The following is a 27655-nucleotide window of genomic DNA, read 5'->3' on the forward strand; positions in this document are numbered from 1 at the left end:
TTCTCGGTGTTGTTCGAATGGAACAAGGGTAGTTTAGGCAATGCCTAAATTCTACGCTGATTTTCTGATATGGCAAGTGTTCATTGGTCGGGCTAGATAATACCTTTGTACTTTTATAGGCCAGAACAAATAGGATCATTTACGAAAATAACCTTGTGGACATAGTAATTTTTTCATCTTTATTTAAAATTTTATTCTCATTTAATAAATTTGTGCAAAAAATAATATTGTGGTAAAGCGATCATAATTTTTTTTAACCATTATGCTGAATACAAGAATGAAATTACATTTTCGTATGTATTGTCTGATGAATCATAACTTTATTATATATTGTTCACTAAATTTGCTCTTTTGAATAAAATTTGTCTTGTTTATAAATTATGACACTATATTATTTTATTACAATAATTGTTCTTTTAAAATTAATAGACTTCTTTTAAGAATGTCAGAATCCTAGCCAGAGCTCTACTTGGTGGATACTTGGAATTGATGCAAGATCTTTGTTGTACAAAAAAATATTCTATCGAAAACCTTCAATCAAGACACTAAAATTACATTGTGTATCAACCTTATCCGCGCATCTCTTTTTATTAGTTAATGAGATTTTGTTCTATTATTTATCATATTGCAATTGAGCAGAGTTGAGGATCCATCAAAAACAATATTTGTACCTCTCAAAAATAAAAATAAGATTTATATTTATCATATCATTTTTAAACTTTACTCAAGATTATACTGAATATATTATTACTGTTATGTTATCAATCATATTATAGAAGAAGTAGAGAAAGAAGAATTCAAACACTCTTTGCTACATATCCTTTCCTTTTCTTTTGAGTAGGTAGCTCCGGTAGATCTTTTTGGTCCAATGAAGCAAGATCAACAACTCTCGATGTTTTTAATTATTTTTTAAAAATCTAAGGTTGCATTGTCTACAGAGAGCCTACCTCAAAGTCAAGTCCACACTTTAAAACTGAATTGAAAACTGTCTCATATTAATCGTTTACTTTCTCCTTCATACGCTTCTTGAGAAACTATAAATAAGAAGAACACTTCTACTATTTCTTAAGAACATATTTAGAACTTTACAAACTTGTTCAGACTTTCAAAAAGAAAAAAACCGATTGTGAGAGTAATATGGGATAAATTTGAATAATTCTATTGGTTTTGTAAATTAACAAATACATTCCTTCTTTTTGGTACAGAAAAACAATAAACTAATTTTTTGCACACTTTTTCCTATAACAGTTTAAATGAAATTTGAACATGAAATATCATTATACATATGGAATTAATAATACACATTTACTTGTTGAGACCATCTGGAAGAAGAGCATTGGTGTTCAAGTCAAAACAAGGCATGTCAACAAGAACAACTTTATATGAAAACACATCACTTGTAGTTCTCTTGTGTTATCTTACTTGTTTCACAATAAGTCATCAGAGAATGGGGACAAAGCAGAAAGTACTAATTATTAAACTGAAACACAGTTGATCTTTTAATTTGGATATGGAATCAATGCTTCTATAATGTTTCATTAGCAGCCTTTTCCTCAAATCAAGCATAAGTTGGTAAATAGTTGCAAAACATAGTTCAGAGGGGCGCAATATTGACCAATGAAACTCAATTCATGACTACTGGTTTTGTGTTGCATATAGTTGCATTGTTTAACAATTTCTCATGATTAAACAAGCACGACGCCAACTTTTTTTCCAAAAATGAAAACAACAGAAGAAAGAAGTACTTGTAAAATGTTGAATTCTACACATTACTTGCATTTGAACTATTAAGTCATGTACAAAAACCCAGCAGTTAGTCAGAGGAACACATGATATTAGCATAGTATAGTTGGTTGTTTATCCATAATTTAACTCAAACACTGTGTCTCCTTGGCAAGAAAACAGTATGGTAGGGAAACATTGTCTCGAGAACTTTGAAACATAAATAATATAGATATATGAATTTACAAACTGCAACATACATCACAGGCAACCATGGCCTTGAATGAAGCAAGCTAGATATATTACAGAGGAGTATCAGCTATTACTAATTTTTACAAGATCTGATTAACCTATTGAGAAACGAAAGCAAAAGAAACTCCGCAGTTTGCCTAAACAAAAGATTGTCAAAAGTTCTTGGCTGTTGGAAAGAATGAAAGAAAGAAGAAACTCTTACATCTGCCAAAGAAACTCTATGTCTTCCAAGGATTTGACAATATAGTTGAACTCCATGTCCTCTTGGTTTGTTTAGCTGGACGGCAAGTAGATGGTGTTTCTGTTTTATCTCTACACAGGATTTCTAAGTATGTCCCTATTGACAGGAAACTGGAAACAACAGAACTCTCAGAGCTAATATTATTTGATCAAAAAAAATCCCAAGGCACTCGGTTCCCAGGTTCAACTCTAGCAGACATTTCATTAGCTTTCTCCTAATCTCAATAAGTAAGAAAAGGATGTAATATGAGAAAGCCTCATATTGTCACCTGAGCATGTCTCCAGCAGGCAGTCGCAAGCAACTCAAGGCTGGTGATATGCTGAATGTGTTACCACTAGCATTATAAAATGAAGGTTGTCCAAGAGGTGCTGGTCTGTCTGGAATTTCAGGAACCTCAATATCTCCTTCTAACATTTTCAATGCATCCAATATAGTTGGCCTCAAGGCCACCATGACGTGAGCACATAATATTCCAACAAGGAGAAATCTCACCATTATAGCCCTTGGATTTGCACTTACTGAATCCTCAGTCTTTACTAGGATGGTATCCAAAACTTCATTTATCTTTCCAGCTTTTACCTTCGACCAAGCCCAATCGGTGATCAGAAAAGCACGAGGTGATCCTGAAGAGAAATCAAGGACCTTCCTTCCACACATTATTTCCAAAACAACCACCCCAAAGCTATAAACATCGCTCTTCTCAGTCAATTGCCCATAGAGAGCATATTCAGGAGCTAAGTAGCCATGTGTTCCTGCCACTCTGGTGGTAAGATGAGACTGTCCTTCTCTACTTTGCTTAACCAACCCAAAGTCAGCAACTCTTGCTCTCATATCTTCATCTAATAGGATATTAGTAGCTTTAATGTCCCTGTGATAAATTGCTGGCTTTACCCCATAATGCAGATAAGCTAGTCCTTTTGCCACATCCAAAATTATGTTTTTTCTCTGAGGCCAAGTCAACGGTTGCTTCAGTATTCCACCTTGATTTACAGCAAATAAATGATCCTCAAGATTCCCATTGGGCATGTAATCATAGACAAGGAATCTTTCACTCTCCCCACTTTCAATCCAATTTTCATCAGTCACACAACACCCCCTAAGTGATACAAGATTACGATGCTTCAAGTTACTAATAATGTCAACCTCATTGCAAAACTCGTCATTTCCTTGAAAATCAGATTCTACAATCTTTTTGACAGCAACATTAGTCCCATCTGCTAAAGTTCCTTTATAAACTACTCCAAATCCACCTCTCCCTATAAAATTCTTTTGGGAAAAACTATCTGTTGCCCTTTCAAGCTCCTGAAATTTGAACCAAACAGAAGTATTAGGCCTCATTCTTCGCCTAGACACCGTACTTTCAATTTCCACATCATCATTTTTCCTCCACCTTTTGTTCCACCAGATATACAATCCCAACACTAAAGACATGCATAATACTGCCATACCAGCTCCAGCCAACCCAAATATTAGCGCTAAATGTCGTTTGCTTGATGAACTATCCTTTTTCAAATCAATACTAAAAATACATGACATGGCACCAGTACTTTCAGGACCAAACTCATTGACAATACCAGCAGCATACAAAATAGTGAAGTAAAAACAATCAGTGGAATGAGATGCATTACCATCAATTGCAATCAACTGTTGCTGAACTCTAAAGCCAGCAGCTACACAACCATCACAGGCAGTTAAATCCTCAAGATCAGACCTGCAACCAGAATTCAAAACAGTTGAATTCCCCAGCTTTTTATCCCAATCTTGGATGGTCTGAATTGAGGCACAAATGTATGGTGTATTGACAAACTGAATAGGGTCAAAACAGAAAGAGGTAAGATTTGAAGGCAAAGACAAAGAATTAAGCTTGGATTGGAATTCTTGGATGCAAGAAGCAGAAGTTTCCAAATTGGGTAGCTGGAAAAGAGAAGTTTCTTTAAGGTGTTGTGCCATAGCAACACCAAAGAGGGACAAAAGGTTCTGGCAACACTGGCCTTTGCTTGATGTGGGAATAGCAGAACCATTGGAAAGCTGAGGAGTTGAATTTAGAACTTTGCAGTTAGAACTAGACCATGGGGCTCTCAGAACATACCCAAAATCTAAAGGACAAGTTGCAGAAAAGTTAGTGCTCTTTTGAGCAGATGAAATTGAAACTACCCAAGAAAATAGACAGAACAACAAACACACAATCCACAAATCACCCTTCATCCCTAACTTCTTTAGAAAGAAAAGAGAAAAAAATGAGATTTTTTAATTCAAGAAACCATTTTTAATGGGGTTTTCTTTATGGTTCACCAAATTATGTGTCCAAAAAGTGTTTTTGATGATTGATGATCTATCTGTGGAGTCTTGTAGTTGAAGGGTTTGAGCCACTGGCAGAGTCAAAATATTAGGTTCATTATCTGTGTCTGAATCTTATGTAAGTTTTGTAAAGGCGGCTGACTTTTATAAATTAACTGACCAAGAAGAATCAAATAGGAACGTGCATCAAGAAAAGATGGCAATTTGGGATAATAAAGAAATATTTAGGTGATTTCCTAAAGACATCAAAGTTTTGTACTTTCTGTGTCTCATTTTATGTGACTATTTTAATTTGACATAATATTTTAAATAAAAATAAAATTTTTGAAATTTATGATCTGAAGCAATACTTAAATATTTATATGACTGAGAATCATTTAATTATGATAAAAGAAAATTTTTAAAATTAAATTATTTCTAATTATATTATAATATATTTTTTAAAACGAACTAAAAAATTGATCACATGAAAATGGGACAGAGGAGTAAGAGATTTTCTAGTTATTTGCTAGATGTCATCATTAAAATGAAAGGAAACAAGATCTTCTCCTATATTGTTGCCAAAAAATATCTTTTGTTACATTCACCGGCTAATTTGGTTTTTGCATAGTAATCATTTTATGTGGTCTGTCTTAAAAAACATATATATTACATTTCTACAACTGAAAATGATTTGACATCAAAACTCCCTAATTATCCTTAATAAAATAATTAATTGTCACACAAATAATGGTCATAGAGTTTTAGTTTACAAACTTTAAAAGTTTTATTTCAAATCACATAATAACAACATATTTAATATAATTTATTTCAAATCAAATAATAACAACATATCCAATAAAATCTCACAAAATAGAATAACGAAACCCTACCACAATTTTTCCTTTTAAGACAAAAATGAATGTAATTTTTGATTATGAAAATGCAAGGAAACGCACTGATTTTGTTTTATTCTCTCTACGTTTTCACTGCAACTGAGCAGTCAGTCTTGACTTTTATGCTTTCGTCTTCCTTACCTCATCAAGACATCAACAGATTATTGAGAAAAAAGGCCCAAAATAATTAGAGTACTACGTACTAATTAAATTATACAATTAGGTAGTGGTCAATTTTTACGATACACATCAAAATGATAACCTCATAAAAAGTTCAAAACTTCAAATTTATACGATATACTAAGAAATTTTAAGATTTTTTTTAAAAATCGACTAAAATCTCTTTTAAATATTTTAATTTATTCTATTCTTTTACGTAATTTTTAAATAAATAAATCTTATTTCAAAAAATTTAATGTTGGTATGTTTGAATTCACAATTAGAGTTTAGAAGGTCAAATCTTGAAATTGGATATGTCAAATAAATTGAGACTAAGAAAGTAACAAATTTGTTAAAATACATAAATTAAACTATATTAATATAATATCAATACATTGCTGTATATAACTACAAAAATAAATATTTTTTCAAGCCATCGTGAACCATGGCGAAATGGATCAATGAGATGAAATTGATTAAATTTAAAAATCTTCTTTGATTAAGTGCGGCCTACGAGTTTAATAGTTAGTTGTTATTATAACTTGTAACATTATATTAAGGAAGAATAAAAGTCATCAAAAGTTTTTAAGTTCACTTTCTAAATAGCTAGCTACTAGTGAAAACAATATCATATCCTTTATTCTGAAAGAATATACCTCACTCACTTCAGCCTTTTCTAAACTGAATTTCTATTAAGATAATCTCCTTGATAAAGATTTACCCTCCAACGCTATTTTTAAACAATAAAAAACTGCAAATAACCGCTCTCTCCCAATTTATGTGATACTGCTTTATCAACAAGTCGAGAAGTGGGAATGACAAAATCCCTGAGAGGGGAAGGATAATGTTTGAATTTATGTAATGATTATCGTTGTACGTAATATAATCTAACATATCTTGTCCTAAAATCATAATTTAATTCTAGTCAACTTTGAGAAGTTCTACCACATGGCCTTATGCTAGTTTGTTTACACAATACATTTATCAATAATCAATTGCAACACAAGAGGTCAAAAGTTGATAGTTTCTCAATAATTTGAGTCTTAGATTTAACGGGCTCAGCAGAATCACGTAACATCATATGATACTCAGTTAAATTCTGAACCAAATGAAGGAATAATTAATCAAATATCAACATGCAGATACTTATGGCAAGATTCTTCTATTACATCTGAAGATTTTTTCCACTCACCTGATTTCTATGGTAAAGCACTTAGCTTCCTGATTTCCTTTCTTCAGGACAACTGCGGACGGTTGGGCCAGCAGTTGGCTATAATGACAACTTCAATGAAGCACAAATGTTAATGGCTCAAAAGATTTTGGTAAGCAACTTTAAGGGGTCTTCAAGGACACTATCGTCTAGCTTTTGATAGAGCCATTAACGGGACAAAACACTCAAACCATAGAGCACATGTTACACCAAAGGTAAATTATGACATCACATATGCTACATTTGTTGATACAGAGTGCTGTCTATATTCAGCTCTAGGATGGAGGGATTTGACAAGCGAGAAAAGGCACTTCCACCACTGTACCCTCAACATCATCACCAATAATTACACTGTCTCCCTCAGAAGCAGCTTTCCTCTTAATATAGCCAAGTCCAAGGGGTTGAGATGCTCGTTTACCAGTTGTGAAACTTGTCACCTTGCCAACCTGCCGAAGTTCATAGCACCGTCATTCTGGCAATTCTTTCCAAATGGTCATTACTAGGATCATAAAGAAAAAATAATGGTGATCTGATTTCAGTAATGCACTTGACTAGATCTGTATGTCATGTATTGGCCGCAATTCATCACAATTATAGTAATCTTAGACGATTCCTCACAAGGCATTAATTTTGTTTGATGCATTTCATTTACAAGACAGAACAATGTATAGGGTTAATGTGCCAAGGTACAATTTGTTACACTATAGCTATCACAATAGGGACTGAAACAATCAATTGGAAAATCAGAAAAGCTCAAACCTTTTTCCCATTGACTGAGATAGTGCTACCAGGTTCCACAGGCGATGAGACACGTATTCCCCATAGTCTCTGCTTGATGCCATCGTAAGTTACAAGTCTAGAAATGGTTTCTTGACCCTTATAGCACCCTGGAATTTATTTTATCATATTTGATAAACCATAAACAGAAGGAAACATAACTATAGAAATAGGAGCTCCTGAACCTTTATTCAGAGAAACAGCATTCCACAGATTAGCCTCCAGAACATTAAACTCGTCTGTGAGCTCTTTACCAGGAGCTGGTCTTCCTGCATGAATTAAGACACAAATCTTTCTGCATCAATATTGGAAATCAAATCAGACAGGATGTTGATTGCTCGAAACTTGAGGACACAAACCTAAAGCATAACAGGTGGTCAGAACACACTGGAATCATGATCTCAACAGAAGATATTACCTGGAATATTAACAATAAAAAGAGAGAAAACCAAATCGTCTTTAATTACCTTGAAGAATCCTTAAAGTTTCCCATGCATTAGAACCCATTGGGATAGCACCATGACCTATAATAGCTTTCCAGACCGGTTCAGCAGCAGCTGGAGTCATCAGTAGTGAATAACCTTCTTCAGAGATGATATTTCCCACTCCCACAGTTATTGGCATTCCATTTACCTTCACATGTTAATTAATTTCATAAGAAAAAGTAAAATGTTAATCCTCCTATTTCTTGGAAAACTCAGGCACGACGATATGCTCAAGATACTGCAATTAATCTAACATATAGGACATGAGAGCAACTACACCAGCAGAAGCTAAACAGTAGAAAAGGTAACAAGTAAGCATTTCAGTGGTAAGAAAGGACATTAACTGCGGATATTGCAGACAAATGACAGAGAAACTGTAAAATATTCTTTATTGAGAAGTTGAATTTGACAATACAAGAACAGACATGAATGCAGCACAAGGTTGACTAAAGAGGTTGCAATTGGAAATAACAACTAATTATGAATGGATAGTTATTAATGTTTCTGAATAATGCAAGTGAGAATTTGGTGAATTGATGCATAAACTAAAAATGACAGAGGGCCCAACGAAATCTGAACATTTCAATGTGTTCAAACCATCGCGTCTCCTTTGAAAAAGAGAAAAGAACATTGGAAATCATTGTTCAAGTTTGGATTATTTGACACAATCTAATCACCATTTTATATTAAATCTTTTTATTATCAAACTACTTGTTTGGTTATGTTACAAAAGAATCAATAGTCAGAGCTATTACCAATCTTAAGTAATTCTTTTAATTGAATGCTCACTTCGATCCCTTTTTTGTGACTTATATTTAAATGGAATTTAAGAGAACAATGCTTCAATGACATATTATACTTTTGGAGGATTTATTATACCCATAAGTTTAGTCCTATAAGTTGGTGTACTGGTGGGAAGATGTGAAAAAGGCATGAAGAAGTCGCATTAAATACAAAACAATAGGAAGTAATATCATGATATGTTAATCCGATTTTTTATAATTGTTGGCCTTTGCAATTTGAGGAAAGAAGTTATATCTTGCACAGACTAAGATAGTAAGTAGATCAAACAATATGGGTTAGAAGGAGTATCAAATAATCTAAACCAAACAGGTGTTCATATTATTTTTTGATATATGTAAGTATAACTTTAAATTGGGTGATTCAGTAAGACATGAAGTTTGGTGAAAACTGAAACCTAAATAAAGAGAGAAAGTTAACATTGTCCAGAAGATGAATCAGAGAGGGAAGTATCCAATTACATTGTAATGCTTATGCGATCCATATGGTTGTCCAACTATGTCAGCAAGACTCAGAGCCTCCATTATCTGTGCGTAAGCCATTACATACAAAAGTTAGTTGTAGCTTTTAAGACAAGTAAAAAGATAACAAATATTATCACCTTGTTTGATGATTCACTAGACACAGTTCTTACTTTGTTACTTGTAGGCCCTACTAGTACGAACAAGGACGTTTGCTCGGTAATATCTTGAATTTCAACTTTGTCTGCAAAGAATATGTACCTATGAATAGAAGTATGGCATATTGTTAAATCAGCAGGTAAGTAATGTAAAACAACTGATTAGACCCCAAAAAACTATTCAAGCATAGGTAAGCAAGAGCGGCAGCAATCCAGAGCAAAAGCATGGCAGTTCCAGACATACTTCTTAAGCATATGAGTTATTCTTTCCCTGGTCACTGGAGAGACCACCAATGTGATTGCCGTTTTCTGTGAAATATAATATCGCCTTCAATAATAGTCTTATCATATGAAAGCTTAGGCACAAGAAACCAATTCTCAGTAAGGGAACTGTGAAGGATTACCATAACCCAGGCATGGGCAATATCGATGGTTCTAGCAGTTGGTGTCACAAAAACAGTGTCACATCCCTACAATTCCCAGGCATGAAATATAAAAGCAGAACATTAGTGGAGTTTGCCATTTTCATCAACCTAGAGTTGTGGAAACCGAGTCAATACCTGCCCCTCACGAAGAATTTCAAAGTTAGCAGTACTTTGGTTGTGAAGAAACTGAACCCTGTCTTCTCCACTAACTGTGTGAAATGAAAAGACAGACAGAGATTGCTGAAATAACAACTATGAATAAGTAGCCGCCAAAACAATTCAAAGAAGTAGAAAAACTTATATCCAGTTAGTCCATAATACGTCACTAGCACTAGAGCAAGTGGTAAAAAGTAATTTTCACATCCATTATCCACATGACTCGCACTAGGAAATAAGCATACAACCACATTCCACAGAGTTGTTTAAGTAGGAAGAAATTACTATTTTATTAGAAGAATAATATGGATAATGGACTTACTTTAAGATACATTAAAAACTAGCCTAACCTCTATTCCTCCACGTCAATAGATTATTCACAGATTAAACTTAGAGTTGTCTTAAAAAATAAAAACAGAATCATTTTCAGAATGAAAATGTGTGGATGGATTTACCTCTTATCCTGCCATAGTGTGAAAGATCCACAACCTAGAACAAATTGAATGATACCATCAGATCACACTTTGCAAGACTAAGCTGAACAGTATACAAGTTCCCTTACAAGGCCAGGCTCAATTCCAGATATCGCAGTAAATTATACAACATGTGATAGGAAAGTTGGACCATTAACACATCTTTTAATCAACAGATGAAATGTATATGACAGGGAAATTTTTAACAGGAAAAAAATAACTAAAATTACCAAGAAAACCTGAATCAAGCTAGATACACACCGCGACACCATTCTCAACAGCATCTAATGCCTCCTCGTCATTATTGAATGTTCCTATTACCCCATCTTCTGATACCTTTGCCCCAGCAATTGTCATAGTATCCTGCAGGAAGAAAAAGTTAAACAAGCCAACTCTAAGGAGACCAAGAATGAAAGCATGTAGAAACATCAGGTCAGTGACTCTCATCCTTCACTTGTTCATCAGGAAACATTTAGCAGACGTAACAACATGCCCTTCGTATATCCTCATTGTTCAGAAAAAAAGTCTTTTAAAGTCTAACTGCCTACTGAAGTGAGACATTCCAAGCAGGGGTGGATGGAGTGGAGGGGCATCCATAACCAACAAGCTTGTCTACCCCACCCCATTACATGGAGTATTTGTTTTGATTTTTCTTTCAGAAAGGGAAAAAAAAATTCAAGCTTTAGGATTGATAATCCAACTAGTTCAATTAATTTTACCCAAGATAGTACATTGAACAGGAAAATTATAAGAAATCAGTCTTCTTCACACATGCTATAGCCAACTGATTTTCAAGATTAAGAATTATAAGAATTTGGAATTTATCAAATCCCAAAATCAAGAATCAAGAATTACCAACTAAGAATTTGGAATTTATCAAAGCCCACAATCAAGAATTACAAGTTGGATTACATGAGAATTTGGTATTTATCAAAGCCCAGAATGACGTTAACTTTCAAGAATCAAGAATTAGCAACTCAGAATACTAAGAAACAAGTTTAAGAATTTGGTACTTACGAGGAGGTCGTGGTCGATGGGAGGAGGAGAAAGATCGAATGGCAGCGCAGCAGAAGAAAAAGAAGGAGAAAGGCGTCGATTAATCTTCGCCGGCGACGCATCGTAGGGCCGGTAAGCTAGTGGAGTAACAACGGATGAAGAAGAAGATGAAGAAAAAAGAAGAGAAGGAAATAACAAGTTTGCAGTGTAGAGAGACGCCATCTCTCTTGGAATTTCACACCACCCACTTTCTTTTTATAGGTCCCTCCCATATTAGATAAATACTCATACTATCTCATAAAATAGAAAGTGTTCGTCTAATTAATAATACTCTTTTGTATTATATAGTTGATCATTATACTAAATATAGTTATTTCATATTAGTTGATTACTTTATTAAATTAATAAAATATTAATTTATTATTTTCTATATTACCCCTACAAATAATTCTTTTTGAAAATGTTCACATTTGTTTGTATACCCAAAAAAAAAATTTTAAGGGATAAATTAGAAAAATCATCTTCTTATTTATGATTTTTTAAGCATCATGCAAAATGAAATATGACAAAATGTTACTTTAAAAAGAAACACATTAAAATTTCAATACTCATATAATTTTTATTTTTTATACCACATTTACATACTTGATAAAATTTCACAAATAAAGTTTCATTATATAACATAATTTTGAACAATAATGCAGAGGTCGAAACGATAGAATTTCCACTACAAAGACAAAGAAAACTAGTAAATTAATTTCGTTAAACAATTAAGAAAATGAACAACATTATTCCGAGCTTTCTTTTCCTAATCCATTCTCCTTTTTCTTGGTTAATTTTAAATATTTTACTAGCTTACCTTCTCTTGTATTTTGGTTATTGTATGATAAAAAATTGCTTTCAACTTGATTTTAGTAGGTTATCGGTAACTTCGAACTTTTAATTTGAACTTGTTCGACAAGACCTAAATGTATCAACAAATCTAAATTATTTTTTATCAAATATTTATATAATTTTATGACATTATATTTATACTATTAATTTTTTTGTCAAAAATGCAATTCCTTTCATGATGTTCATAGAAATTTTGAACTTTTATTTTTTATGATTAATTTAATTAAAATATACTACTTTTAAAAAATATAAATCAATTATTTTTTATAATATTAATTAAGAACATATGTTTATCAATTACTAATATACATTTTAAAAGGCAACATATATCTTAAATATTAAATTTAATGTTATTTATAAAGGTCTTTATTTGTCTAATATAAAATTTTAATATCAAACAATTAACTTTTATTTTCTTAATTTTCAATATAACCTTATGATAACACTTGTGCAACCAAACAGTATACTTGTAAATACACTATGGCAAACATGTCATCTTAGTTAACCGATTATGTAATTATTAGGTTGATAATTACTACCCTAATAATCACATCAATTCTAATTACTTAAACTTTCCCAACAGACTAAGAAACAAGTTGTATTAATTCAAGAATTAAAAAAATAAATAAAAAATGAATGACAGTATGACACAAGAAATAGAAAGGCTCCGATTTTTGTGTTTTACTTTTATTTCCTTGACAGTTTTTTTTGCTTTTTAAAACTAAAGGTAGAAAAAGAAAAAAAAAGTGTGTTTTACTGGAAAAAAAAAATAAAGGTTGGTGTAATTAAAATCTATTAATCCATGAGTATATACTCACAAAGGTTGGTGTATTTAAAATCTATTAATCAATGAGTATAGAATCTTTTGTAGAATAAAACTTGCATATTTTTTGTAGACCTACTTTCTCAGTGGATTGAACTAGAAAATTATTTTTGTACGGGATTTAATATACAAGATATGTTATATATTTATTAGCTTTCACACATAAATATAAAATTTGAGAATTCAACTAGAAAAATTCGACTCAATTATATATACAATTCATTATTATCCCCTTAATATGACTCATCTCTAATTTTTTCATACCTATTATATTTAATATATTATTCTTAAAAAAACATAAAGCATTTAAGTAATATTATTATTGTAAAGATTAATTTGAATTAATAAGATGTTATTAACGTATTTGTGATACAATATCTTAGATGTTGTTATAAAAAACTTTATATATTAATATAAAATTTTAAGTAGAATAATCCAGAGTTCTAAAATATATCTATTGAGAAAATTATATATATACTTCTTTTTTCAATTTTAATATTTTCTAAGCGAGGATAAAATCATAAAATTCAACCTTTTCTATTTGTGATTCTCTAGATATGTGTAAGTAGTGTTAAAAAAAATAATCAAATAAAGTATATTTTAGCTAATAACTTAATTTTTATATGAGATAACTCCAATTTATGTTATAGCATACAGAGGTTTAAATGTAAGTAGTGTTAAAAAATAGTTAATTAAATGAAGTGTATTTTAGCTAACAACTTAATTTTATATGAGATGACTATAATTTATGTTATAGCATATAGAGAGGTTTACTTTAAAAAAGAAACACATCATAATTTCAATACCAATAAAAAATTATTTGTTATATAACGTGTAATAATAAACTTGATAAAATCTCATACGTAAAATCTGATTATATCATATAATTATGAACAATAACTCGAAGGCCAAAATTATAGATTTCCGCTACAAGATGCAAATACGTAGAAAACTAGTAAATTAATTTTTGAAAAATAATTCAGTAAATGATCATCATTAACTTTCGAGTTTTTCTTTTCATAAGCAATTCTCTTTTCTTTTATGGTTTTTAAATATTTTGCTAGGTTCCCTTCTCTTGATTTTTTGACTATTGTAAAAAAAGGGTGTTTAGATTGACTTAAAAGTTGGTCAAACTTGCTTTTAAGTTAGTTTTTTACTTCTGGAAGTGTTTGACAAATATTAAAAATAACTTAAAATAAGTCAAAAATGATTTAAAATAAGTTAGAAAGTGTTTGCCAAGGACAAAAATGACTTAAAATAAGTCAAAAACCAAAAGTAAACCCCCCCTACTTTTTAGTTTTTAACTTAAAAATCATTTCAATTTGACTTTATTTTTTACTTAAAAGCTACTCCACCTATCCCTATTACTTGTTCATTTTTTCTTTTATAGTCCCTAATTACTTATCCATTTTGACGAATCAAGAAAAGACAATTTTTTTTTACCTATTATATCCTCAATTAATTACTTTGAAAAAGGTAAAATTTCTTGAAAATCTCAAGTTTTTAATTCTTCCATTTCATAATTAATAGTGATAAAATGATAAACTCACTATGCCAATTATTATTTTCTTAATTGGTGTATCAATTCAAAAATAGACAAATAATTAGTTACCAAGGAAGTACTTTTTTAAGTGGATCCATATGGGTTGCTTTCAACTGATTTCTTGTCAGAGGCTGATTCAGACTTCACTAAGAGATCCCAAAAGATAAAAATATAAAATTTGAAAATATATATATAGTTTAAGAAGTACCTTATATATTACTCCATATAATTTTTTAGTGAATGAGTTCGGATAAACCCTCAATACCCTCTAGATTCGCCTTTGCTTGTCAGTAGACCAAACCCATCAACAAACTTGGGCCTAATTAGCACATTCGGTCCAAAAGATTTAAAAACTTGACCTATAACTTGAACACATTCACTATAACAAAATTTTGTACCAAACAATAGCAAGTCATAAATTATACAGCAACCGCACCTTAAACATCAAAGAATTGTGGATATACACACTGAAGTTTTTCAACTATGTATAATAAACCTCACACAACATAACTTCCACCAGCCTTTTCTTTTCCTAGTTTCTTTCTTTGACACTTGGTAACAAATAAATAAAACAATCCAAAAATGGCTAACAAACCCCACCCCTTCTCCTCCATCACATCACCCTGAAAGTAGAAAGAAAAGACAACTCTTCTGTAGAATATATCAAAATGGAAGATATTGCATCTCCATGGAAAACTTTGACACCTGACCAAAAAATAAAACGACGCAGGCCTGCAAAATAACAAAATTTTGAGTAAATCACCTTTAATAGACAAAGAAAGCAGAACTAAACATCCTTTTTATGATTTGTTCAAAGTCTGAAACATTATTAGAGAAAAAAAGAATGGAACTATGGATATCTCAGGCTTGTCTTTGCACAAAGATAATTGATTAAAATAATGACACATGACTTGCCAATCGATGACATGTATGTTGCATCTTTAGTTGGAAGGAAGAATGATAACAATGGTCTAGATAAGACTATACCTGGACGCGATCAGCCTAATTAGCTGCTCTTCCACCATGGATGCATGTCCGATGAATAAGATAATATTAAATATTACAAGAACGCAATATATAAAACTTGCTCTTCTCAAAGGCCCTTTACATGTCAGCTCTGAGGTGCAATAGTTGCGAGAGCATTAGCATGTGCAGGTGAAAGATTACTCAGAAGAGGCTGCATTTGATGACCATAAATCGAAATTAGGTGAGAAAATGCTCTTCCAACATGAGCCTTGACTTCAGGGGTTTCAACAGGTGACATGGCAACCTGGGCAAAAACATTTACCAACTCCGGAACCAAAGATAAGATCTGTATATTCACAAAACAAACAAGTAAAGACGCGTTAAATATTACATTTCACAGAAGATGAAGACATAAAGGAAACAAGAATGATAACTAACGTGACAGATAAGATACAACAGCATACCAATGTAATCCCACAAGTGGGGTCTGGGGAGGGTGTTGTGTATGCAGCCTTACCCCTACCTTGTGAAGGTAGAGAGACTGTTTCCGATAGACTTTGTGACAGAGAAGATGAGACATGAAAATACCTGAGAGTTAGATGACAAAACAAGATTGCATATGCAACTGTAGACAGCCATGGACTCTTCATGATCTTCTTTTAGAGGAAGAACTTTCAAGAAAACAGGTAGCACCTAAAGAAAGTACAACAACATATAACGACCATGGCAAATAGAGGGAAACCTTCAAAGTTAAAAACAATAGAAACGTCAAATTCTCCACCTGATTCAGTGGGATTGTCTCTGGATGAACCATTATCATCCTTGCCACCGCACCAGCAGCATTGTCTCTCACTGCATTATCTGGCTCAGCTTCGCCAAATAATGGGTAAAGGCCACGCAAGGCATCTCCATAATATCTAGAATAAAGTGAATAAATCAGATTTAGATGTGCCAACAAAGAAGGTAAATGGTAAATAATCAGTGGCTACAACCCCACAAACTCAGAACATATATTAGGTACAGAAGTAGATGGTAAACAAGGTATGCAACCGAAAGCATACTTCAAAGCAGCATCACCACCATTTTTGCACAACTCGCCAACACAAAATGCTGCATTCCTTCGGTTTGTAGCATCCGCTGAAGCTAATTCTTTAAGTACCAGGGACATCACAGTCTGAAGCAGGATTAATATTCCCCAATTCAGTTGCAGAACTATCAAAAAATGTGTGTGTGTGTGTTGGAGAGGGGAAGAAAAGAACCAATTAACTAGTTTTCAGAATTTTACATCAATATAGCCACCAATAGGAGCACCCATGTGTTGAGCAACTTCTGCAAGGGTTGCAACGACCATGGTCCGATCTTGAGATGGGCGCGATGCTTTCTGCAGTTGCAGAGGTTATGGCATGAAACTCTGCGACTAAAGCTAATCTCTACGGCAAAGAACAGAAAAGAACTTGACAAAAGAATTGTACGGACAGGGAGGGGGGTCCCAAACTTACTGCAAATTTCATCAAAGGTTCGAACAGCTTTGAAAAGATTGGAGCAAAATGAGAACCCATGGCCTTTGCGAATGCAGGGAGGAGATCAGAAACAGCATCCATTAGCACTTCGTCATGTTCAGTGTCGTCATCATCAACTTCACTATCTGATTCTACGAGCTGACATGCAGACTGCTCTCGTAACAGAACTACAGTTGCCTCAACAAGCTGAGTGATATCTATAAAGATGGGGAAAACAAGTTAATCCTAAATTTAATTTTATTGACTGGAGGACCTGAAGGAATTAAAGTGTGCACACTTACAGGGCTCAACAGCCATGTAACCAAAATCCTTCACGATGTCAGCAACAGCCATACAAGCTTGCGCAACAACTTCTTTGTCATCATCTTCAATCATTGTCTTTATATAAATTTTCATCACAGTATCTGCAAAGCAAAACATTTAAACACCGAAATGATATATTTGTAACAGATTATATGACTGACACGAAGAAGATAAATCATACCAAGAACTTCTTTTGTCTTTGTCATTCCCTCCTGCCAAAGAGGGAAAAAAAGAAATGAAGCAGTCATTAACATCAGAGATATTATCATACATCACACTCATTTCATTGAAAGCTTAAATGAACATGCTAATTAAATCGGAAAATGTGTGAACTTCAGCCTAAGACAGCACAATTGCTTCAATGGCTCAACTTATACTAAATGAGTTTTAAATGCTCGTTTCTATCCTGTACTTGCAGTGCATTACTTCAAGCTTTAACAGTATCACTGCATATTTAATAGCACAAAAAGTAGTCATTTAATACCTCAACTTCTACATTTATTTTGAGGGTGGGGAGCAGTTCTTGAAGTAAAGGTCTTGCAAGACAGTGCTGTCAAGGAAATGGAACACTCTAACAATACAAACTAACCACAAATAGATTCCTAGGATCTTTGTTAAGCCTTGTGGGTTTTCTCTATTAAATTTATTGTAATCTAGATAACCCCCTCAGTTTTAACGCAGAAATAGCAAGGAGAAAGCTAAGCAAACTTGACTAACTCAAAGAAGAGCCCGTCGGAAAAAAACACAGAAAATGTGTTGCGTATCAGGCTTATGGCACGTAACCTATAGCACTACTTAAGAATAACATATGATTCACACAAATCTTCAGCAGATTGACACAACAAATATGAAAATTCATAAATTATCACAGCAGATGCATCACTAGAACTTTACAGCTGTAAAACATCCATTGGAAAAGGCCTATCGACAAAAAGCATCAACTGCATGCAAAATTATAAATGATAAACTAAATACAACAATGATGGACGGAGATAGATCATTACTCACATTATGACCTTGCAATGCTGCTTGTGTAGCTATCACAATATCTGCAATCAAAGAGATCCAGAAAAGAGCACTTATGGACTAGCTTTAGCTTGCAATAGTAAATTTGAAAATAAAATAGCATCATCTTATAAATTACCACAGTATTTAAAAGTTAAAACAAGTATCAGATATTTATATCATAAACCCTGTATACTTAATCACATAGAGATATTCAAATCAAGTTTGTAATAACAAATGAAATAGCTATAGACAGACTGACATGTTATACAACATACAAACATATATACCCCAGGTCAAGCATTCATACAGCAAAATGCTAACATTAAGATAAAAAATCAACAGAGAAAGCAGCCCCTTGCTACTCACATTTGAGAGAAATAATGGCTTGCATTCGAACGTCCTCATGGAAATAGCTAGAATGCCTCACTAAAATCTTAAATGACTCTTCCAAGTAACTTGAAATACATTAAGGAATCCAGAACACCATTAGCATCAATGTCATACAAGATAAGCTTTATGTATGTATTGAGAAAAGGATACGGTGCATAAGAACCCTTTGTATGTAAAGCAAATAAGCCAAGGGCTTGAGTTGCAGCTGCCTTTTCATCTAATACACCAGTTCTTATACTGATATTACGAACCCTAGGTTCATCATGTGCTTCATCATCTGATGACACACCGCCAAATCCATGAACATTTTCATCTTCATCAGAATCATCAATATCAACAGCAGAACCATCATCTAGGTTGCAGGAGTTGAATGCCAGAGGAACGACATGTGGAAGGTACTGTTTCCAAAAAAAAAAAAAAAGGTTATAGAAGTAAAAACAGCATGTAATGTATAAAAATCCAATCATCCGTGATACCTGAGCAAATCCTTCATCTAAAATTTCCGCTATATTGCTAAAGAAACCATGAGTGTATTCCCGAAGCTCACTAAACTCCAAACCAAAACCCTGATAGCATCAAAACCTATCAAGAATTGTTTGTAAATTTGAAAGCAATCCTAAATGTGAGAGCTTATAAAGTTTCTCACTGAAATTGCAGCTTCAATGAATGGCGGCAAAACTGGTTCCATTCTTGTCCTGCCAACAGACATTGCAACTATCCCAACCAATTCAGTAGCCCTAGCTCGTGAAAGGAGGTCTTCATCATTTGTAAGCACCATGAAAACTTTCATCAACTCTAGAACTCTTTCAGCATAGGGCACAAATGCTTGTTCAGCAGCAGATGCAACTGAACCAATAGCAGACTGCAATAAAAGGAGAAAATACGTTGTCACAAGGTGACGCAACTTCAGACTAAACCTATTTTTAAGCATCTGAAAAGAAACTTACCATGCAAGTTTCCTGCAAATTACGAGGGCTACTTTGGAGAGCACCAAGTAATTTTCCCATCAAAGGATCCAGGAAAGGAAGAATTTCTTCACCCATGTTCTCACAAAATGCGGCCAATGCATAGTAAGACTTCTCCTGCACAAGAACAGAAACCATTTTTGAAGAAATAGGAACCAGTGGAAGGACTTAACTATTACTTAGCATGTTCGCACCTTAACTTCATCAGATACATCCTCGACAGCATTTAAAATGCATGGGAGGACACTTTCATAGTGAGAAACTATCTCGGGTTGCAGATACTCAGCAAATTGGCCCAAGGCAAATGAAGCAGCTCCTCTCACCATTTGTTCAGGATCTCTCAGAGACCCCAAGACAATGTGTAGAATAGGTTCCAGTTTGTTCTTCATAAGTTCCAAACAACCCTCAGATATGACACCTAAAGAAGTAACCGAAGCTTCCCGAAACTTCCCATTTGGACTTTGACTGCTTAAAGAAGCAAACTCAAGAACAGGTGGAAACACATGTTTAGACAAATTCAGAGCCATGGTATCAATTACTTCTGCAGCAGCTCGGTCTGGAGCAAGATCATCATCTTCATTCCTGTCTGTAGACTCAGCAAGCAATGGACACATAACTTGCAAAATTGGTGTTACTAGCTTATACTTTTTAAGAGAATTCGCCTTGTACTTTGCTAGCCATGAGATTATTTGAATAGCCTGAAAAATGAACCAACAATTCAAAGTAAAACACTTGAGAACCAGTAACAGACGTCGAACAGGCAAAAACATTGTGCAAACATCACATCATCCGAGTACCAACAGTTTCACTAAGCTGCAACCATATCATGTTCCCACCTGATGCCGTGTGTTCGACTCCAAATTTGGACTTGAGCAAACTTCAAGAGAAAACTGAACTATAGCTTTAACTGAATCCCCAAGTAGAGGCGCCGGAGATTCTATTAGCTCATCAAATATTTCAAAAGCAAGCACAGCAACATCTTCATCGCCTGAAGCAAGACACTGCCTTGACACATTCAAAATGCTAGGGATAAACTCTCGAAATTTGATCTGCAGGTAGGAAACAGGAGCAGACACATTCTCAGGATAAAATGGCAGTTGAGATATTTAAAAACTTACAAACATTGTTAATTATTCTCAAGGCTCAAAAAGATTTCATGTGATCCTAACAATTTCACCCAATGTCCCGTCTCTACACCACATTTGTTCTAAACAATATTTACGCATTTTTAAAAAAAAAAATGTTACAATAATTTGAAACATGGAGAAGCTGCATGAGCCATAAGATAGCATAATGAACAAACCATACTCACCACTTCTGCCTCATCATGAGTGAACTCTAGAAAAGATCCAACTGCCCTGTTAACATGATTTAATTCCACTTGCGGTTAGGAATTATAATATGTAGTTTCTGGATCAAGAAATTCAGCAATTCTAAAGATTTCCAAACAAACATTACTTAAGAGCGGCAACTCTGACACGATTACTTGTTTCGTCTTGAAGGCACTTGAGCAGCAATGATTGCAAATCAGCAAAATATGGTTGAAAAGAATTCCCAATAGTTTCAGTCAAGGAACTGAAAAGAATTAAAGCCACCTTGCATCATCAAAACAATGGAACAACCCATCAGTCCACTAAAATACATGATCCTACAGATAATTGCAGAAAGTGGAACAGCGGGTAAAATCATTATTATCCCAATCCAAAGGAAGGGGAAGATTGATGACAACAACATTTTCTTTACATGGATTAATGATTAACTGATGCTCACGCAAAAGAGGTTACATGAACAGTTAAAATGGCTGACGCAGACAATTAGTATTAATTAAGAAACCTTGATCATGTCAGATTGAATTCAAAACATACAAACTTATGTTGAATCGATTCTTTCAGCCTGTTTATAGATGTAGTGACAAAACTGACAACAGTTCTCTACCTTTTCATAAAAAAAAAATTGACAGTGACAGTTTCATTTTGATGGCCTATACTCACTTCCCAATTGGGCACTCCACAGCCCCATGTCGTCAATCCCTTTTTTTCATTAGTTCTATCGAATGTTCCTCATTAGGGAAGGTAAAAGGAACTGACAAAGGTTTAACAGGCATTCTACCTCAGTGTTACTTGAATTCAGAATAAAGCTACCAGTCTGCTGAAACTGCCAAATACTTTGAATTTTCAGTATGAAGTGGCATACTCTGTCTGAGGGGAAAATTAAGTACTATTTTCGAGAGGGTAGGGATGCTTACACTTATACTTGGCATTTACAAATGGTTAAATGAAATTGTAACATAAGGGTATCACTATACTTCTATAATAGCCTTGGAATGATAAAATCTAGCAATTGCAAGGAATTTTATTGGCATACAGCAATCAACATTTTTGCATAGCATGTAAGAAACTAATCCTTTATGCCAACCCAGAAGCTACATTGTAGTAATTGAAAAGAAAGGGACCATATCAAGTGTTCATCTAACTAAAACATGTGATGACAATCAAGCATAGGATACCTCTCTGTGATCTTCTTGTGCACTTTGACTGCACTGAAACAAATATGGCAACAAATCTGACCACTCTCCAGCTGGAACCGCATATTTTGCAACGATACTAATCACATTTGCACTAGCTCGCCTCACCGGAGGGCTGAAAAATGATCATCACATTAGATCAGTATAATTTGCAGGCAAAATATCATCTTTTCAAACTTCCATTGGAGGCCTAGTAACAGCTTCTAAGTAAGGCAATTCAATGCATCTCCAGAAAGAAAAAAAAATGTAAAGGTTGTGTGATCTAAATTTTTTTCTCACACAGACGCACACATGTGTATCATTGAGTAAATTACCACAGAAAGTACAACTCCGTTATAATTGGCTTGCTTGAAAATCAGTGATTCTTCTATCCATTATTATAAGAATAATCAGTTAACAACATTGACTTCATCAGTCAAAATACTCTTTCACAACAAAAAGTCTCTTAGTCCTGCAAAATCTTATTCTATAGTCTGATCAGAAAGTCATTCTCAGACACAAGAGAAAACTGAATTACTCAAAAAGAATAGGAGAATTGTACGAACTCTCGGTTCATTCTAGTCCAGCAGACTTTATAAAGTAAGTAATTTTTTTGAAAAAAGATGCGGATACAAAAGCGCATGCAAACCTCCATAGAGCGCCTAGAAAATTAGTTGCGGCAAATATACTCACAATACTGATCATCAATAAATAGCAAAATGTATCGTCCAATTACTGCACTGAATACGGGAAAAAAACTAGTGCAGTTGAAACTAAAAAGTGAGAGAAATGAATCAAAGGACCTGTGTTCCATAGTGATGCTCTCAATTAAGGACTGTTTCACAAGCTGACGGTGTTGAGGAGATAGCTTAGCCCAGTGACCAGTGATCTTCTTACGGAGAAGTACCGCCGCAAGCTGCCTAACATTAGGCGTTTTGGCAGTACGGAGATGATGAATCAGTGATGGAACCACCTGAGGATCCTTTGCAAGACGCTTTATTTGATCCTCAGCTTGTCTTCTAGCATCATTGTCAGGCATCAGAAATTGAATCAATAATAGTTCCAGTGACTGCGCCATGGCTCTCTCTTCGATCCCTTCGAGCTTTTCTGTAAGGGTGAAAGCGGCTGCGGAGTGCGGAGGAGAGAAACCCTGCGGCGGGAGTTGAGGGTTTTGGTTTATATATATTTTGAAGAGAAAACTCAAGGGAATATTGTGACTTTCTATTATTGTGGGGCTGAGTGCTGACGGGGCTTTGCTTGTCTACATTGCCGGGAACTTCGTCGGCATGCGTCAACTTGATTTGGCACCAAATTAAATGTTTTTTTTTTCAAAATTGGATTTTTAATGATTTTTTAAAAGAAATATTTACATTTAGTTGGCAAGTAAAGATTTGTCAGAAATAATTATATGACTATTTTAATTTAAAATTTCATATTACGTACAAACAAACATTAAGGCATTAATTTTAATCTCTAGCATTTAATGTGGGGTATCTGAACATGTATATGTATCCACCATTTAATTTCGGATACATGATTTTTAACAACACCATGATATTAATGATACGACATACTCTACAGTCATGATTTGCTCTTAAATTTATGTGTTTCAGCTACATTTCATAGTTAGATACACATAATTAAATGTATATGCTTATTATGTATTTGAGATACATGTTTTTGGATATAACGTATGAAATTCAGTTACACATAATTAGATGTATATGCTTCTTCTTTTTGTATATTTCATATTTAGATACACATAATTAGATGTATATGTTTACTATGTATTCGAGAGAGTTAATATCTCAAAATGTCACTCAACTTTAAGAATTTATCTAGTAAAGTCATTGAACTTTGTTTTGCATCAATAAAACCACTCAACTTACATATTTGTATCAATAAAATCACTTAACTAAATTTATTAATAAATTAAATATATGACATTGTTTTTATTAATTCATATATAACTAGACCCAAATTTATTCATAATTCTACTCATTAACCCAATTAAAAAAAAACTATGTTTTGTTACTTGACAATCTATGCATTCCAAACCCCTTCAGTTCATGGTCTTCCCAAAGAACAGTACGATCAGCTAAAGCACCAAAAAAGTATGGTATAGCACTCTTTCATGTATAAACTTCTCTGCTCTATCAATCTACAAACCCACAAACGGTGGTTAACAGGGGGCAAGTTTATTAGCTTACTGCCAGCTCTGTCGTTGCAGATTGCTGCTAGTTATCTTTCATTGGATCCACTCTCAGTCAGGCTATGAAATATCAAGATGAAAACAGAGACAAGTTTAACAGCTCTGCCAATCCAATGAGCACGATATAATTAAGTAAACAAGTGTTGCGTTTTTTAATTGGGTTAATCCATAGAATTGTGAATGAATTTGGATCTAATTGCATGTAAATAAATAAAAAGAGTATCATATAGTATATAATTAATGATAAATTTAGTTGACTGATTTTATTGATACAAACATCTAAGTTGAATGATTTTATTGATACAAAATAAAGTTTAATGACTTTACTAGAAAAATTCTCAAAGTTGAGTGACCTTTTGTGATATTAACTCGTATTCGAGATACATATTTTTGGATATAACATATGCAATTGATACTTGATACATCAAATTAATACTAGATACATATAAAAGATACATGAAATTAATATTAGATATATATATAAATAGATACCTAAAATTAATACTAGATACATATAACAAATTAAATACATGAAACTAATGTTAGATACTTCTATGATACATATGAATGTACTTGTATGACACTCATGCATCTAAGTGTTTAGTTTATTAGATACATCATATATCGATAATAGATACATCACATTAATGAATTTATTATTTTAAGAGTAATACTTTGAAATTAATCAAATTTACATTACCAAGATATACATGTTTTTATCTTATATTAATAATATTAATGAATTTACTATTTCAAAGAATAATAAAATGAAATTAATTATCTATGTATTTTGAAAATCCTCAATTACTCCTCTAATTAAGGAAATCAGTTACAACCAATCAATTTAAATAAATAAATTTTGTATCTCAATTTTAAAATTCGACAGATATATGTATCTCATGAATTCAGACTCATGTATCAAAAAGCATGAAATATGGTAGAGGAAGCAATATTTGAAACTATTGAGAATCTTAATAATTAAGAACTAAACTAGTGGGATTTATGTGGTTTGCCAAAAAAAGTTTACAGGTCCTAAACCATGAATCTTTGATAAGCATAACAATATATTAAAAATTGAAGTAGAAAAAAATGTACCCATACATGTATCTGGTTAACTTCCATTGCGTCTTGTTTAAACTTTAAGAGTCAGATCCTACAATCATTACAAGGGGTAATGAGGGATACGTGTGGGAGTGGGGAAGAAGGGGTGAGGGTAGGATAGTGTGAATAGGATACAATCGTTTTGGGATTGGGGAGGGAAGCGGCTGAATTGAAGAGAGATAAAATTAATTTGAATTATTAATGTCCCACTTATTAAGGAGATGTAATTTTAAGATAATTATTTGCTACCATTTTTTAAGGAATTGTGTATCTGATTTAATTTTTTTAAATATATGGTATATTTATTAAAAAGTGGTACTCTATATAATATTTTTAAAGTAGAGATAAAATATGTATATATGATAGTATAGTATGTCTATATAGGTAGTTTTTCCTCTTTTTTTTTCACAAGATGGTCCTCTTGTCGAACCACAATAAAAAATGTACTCACTAAGAAAGTATGAAACAATTGTCTTACAACTTCCCCGTCAATTGTTGTTTCAAAGCAATCACCTACTTTTGTCACGACATTGTCCCAAGTCATTTGTTGCTCATAAATTCGATTGAATTTCGATAATTTCACATATGCTTTTTTATTTCTTTCAATTGATCTTTCTCACCTTTGTTATAACAACTTGTTAGTGTAATTTACCACAGATAAATTTCAGTTGAAAATAAAATGACAAAATGAATAAACAAATCTATAGGTTGAGACGCAGATATTTCGTTCTCCTTAAGGGGATGCAAGCCACTGCTGCATAATCTACATCGATCCAACAATTTCACTCTTGACTTGTCCCCTCCAGGATACAATAGTCCAACAACGTCGTACAACTCAAGCAACTCCGAATTGATTTAGTTGAAGAGTCCAATACTCCACAAAAATAACGCAATATTCCTTCAACATATTAATACTCTCTTTTATATATAGTTGAAGACTTAAAAAATATTTTCTTTGTCTGAACTCTCTCCTTCACTACACACTATAATATTATTTCACATTTCTCATCTCTCGTGAGATACTTCATAAAGGAATAAACACCACTATTTATAGGTGAAAAAGTCTTGTATATAATCAAACAGGTAGAATGATGTGTAGATAAATGTGATAGATGTCATATAAGTTATGAGAAATTAATGATCATATGAATTACAAGAAACTAATGACCGTGAAAGTTACAAAAACTTATGGTCATATAAGTTACAAGAACTAATACTCGTCTTTTACTATAATTTATACCCACTAACATATACCCTTACTTTTTTATTTTAATAAATAATAAAATGCATATACACCAACACGACTCAACCCCAAAACATTTTTTGGTACTACTAAAGTAAAACCAACTCATTGGTGTTTCCTCATTGCCACACATCTCGTATGCCAATTATATTAAGGAAGGTGAAAAATTATAAATACAACAAGTAATATGAATCAGAAATATTTTTTATTTACCAAAATAGAGGAGAATATTTTCAGGAAATAAATAAAGGGAAAAGGGTTAAAAATGCCCTTAACGTATTCCAAATGGTTCAAAAATGCCCTCCTTCCACCTTTTGGTTTAAAAATGCCCTCAATATTTTTTTAAGGTTTAAAATTGCCCTTTTTTAACAGCCGGTGACATGGCAAATGTTGAGTCATTAAATTAGACAAATGGCTTCATCTTATTGGTCCACCTATTTTTTTTAAATCCATCCCAACGACCCGACCCATCTATACTAAAAAAGACAAAAACCCACCCACAAACCCATTTACACATTAACCTAACATATCCTTGAACTCCTTTTTAGCACGATTCTCAGCTATTTATTTTGTAGCAGCCGCCGAGGATGAAGGTTTAGGGTTGCAAATCACAACACCTTCTAGTTATGCTCTTCAGATGATACTTTTTTGTTTCTTCAATTTTTCGCTCAGTTGATTTCATTACTCTGCGACTA

General features: G+C 33.1%; 3 protein-coding genes across 4 annotated transcripts; all 3 read right to left on the reverse strand.

The window, feature by feature from the left end:
* Positions 1 to 2202: 2202 nt before the first annotated feature.
* Positions 2203 to 4624, reverse strand: LOC125816325 (probable receptor-like protein kinase At1g11050). Its single transcript, XM_049495914.1, has one exon. It carries the CDS (start codon positions 4418 to 4420, stop codon positions 2480 to 2482), a length of 1941 nt encoding a protein of 646 aa, XP_049351871.1. The 5' UTR covers positions 4421 to 4624; the 3' UTR covers positions 2203 to 2479.
* Positions 4625 to 6513: 1889 nt separating this feature from the next.
* On the reverse strand, positions 6514 to 11716 carry LOC125816336 (putative transferase At1g60990, chloroplastic). 2 transcript variants are annotated; one of them, XM_049495926.1, is made up of 12 exons: positions 11511 to 11716; positions 10755 to 10856; positions 10476 to 10509; positions 10000 to 10073; positions 9844 to 9909; positions 9684 to 9748; positions 9455 to 9542; positions 9282 to 9347; positions 8002 to 8167; positions 7720 to 7803; positions 7517 to 7644; positions 6514 to 7203 (listed from the first exon to the last, which is right to left on the reverse strand). In XM_049495926.1, exons 1-12 carry the CDS (start codon positions 11709 to 11711, stop codon positions 7033 to 7035), a joined length of 1245 nt encoding a protein of 414 aa, XP_049351883.1. In that variant the 5' UTR covers positions 11712 to 11716; the 3' UTR covers positions 6514 to 7032. The 2 variants fall into 2 exon arrangements, with proteins under 2 accessions (XP_049351883.1, XP_049351884.1); XM_049495927.1 differs by lacking the exon at positions 11511 to 11716 and having other exon boundaries at positions 6882 to 7203; positions 10724 to 10856.
* Positions 11717 to 15109: 3393 nt separating this feature from the next.
* Positions 15110 to 23579, reverse strand: LOC125816321 (uncharacterized). The gene is made up of 21 exons (XM_049495910.1): positions 23208 to 23579; positions 22408 to 22540; positions 21360 to 21496; positions 21214 to 21259; positions 20738 to 20950; positions 20096 to 20599; positions 19884 to 20018; positions 19583 to 19798; positions 19413 to 19502; positions 19087 to 19334; positions 18913 to 19001; positions 18547 to 18587; positions 17720 to 17750; positions 17517 to 17639; positions 17215 to 17432; positions 17001 to 17096; positions 16777 to 16889; positions 16497 to 16632; positions 16304 to 16408; positions 15737 to 16061; positions 15110 to 15481 (listed from the first exon to the last, which is right to left on the reverse strand). Exons 1-20 carry the CDS (start codon positions 23480 to 23482, stop codon positions 15861 to 15863), a joined length of 3150 nt encoding a protein of 1049 aa, XP_049351867.1. The 5' UTR covers positions 23483 to 23579; the 3' UTR covers positions 15110 to 15481; positions 15737 to 15860.
* Between the last annotated feature and the right edge of the window lie 4076 nt (positions 23580 to 27655).

The sequence above is a fragment of the Solanum verrucosum genome, unplaced genomic scaffold, assembly GCF_900185275.1.
Source record: "Solanum verrucosum unplaced genomic scaffold, falcon-dt-bn FXZP01000261.1, whole genome shotgun sequence".
In the NCBI taxonomy this organism is placed as follows: Eukaryota; Viridiplantae; Streptophyta; class Magnoliopsida; order Solanales; family Solanaceae; genus Solanum; species Solanum verrucosum.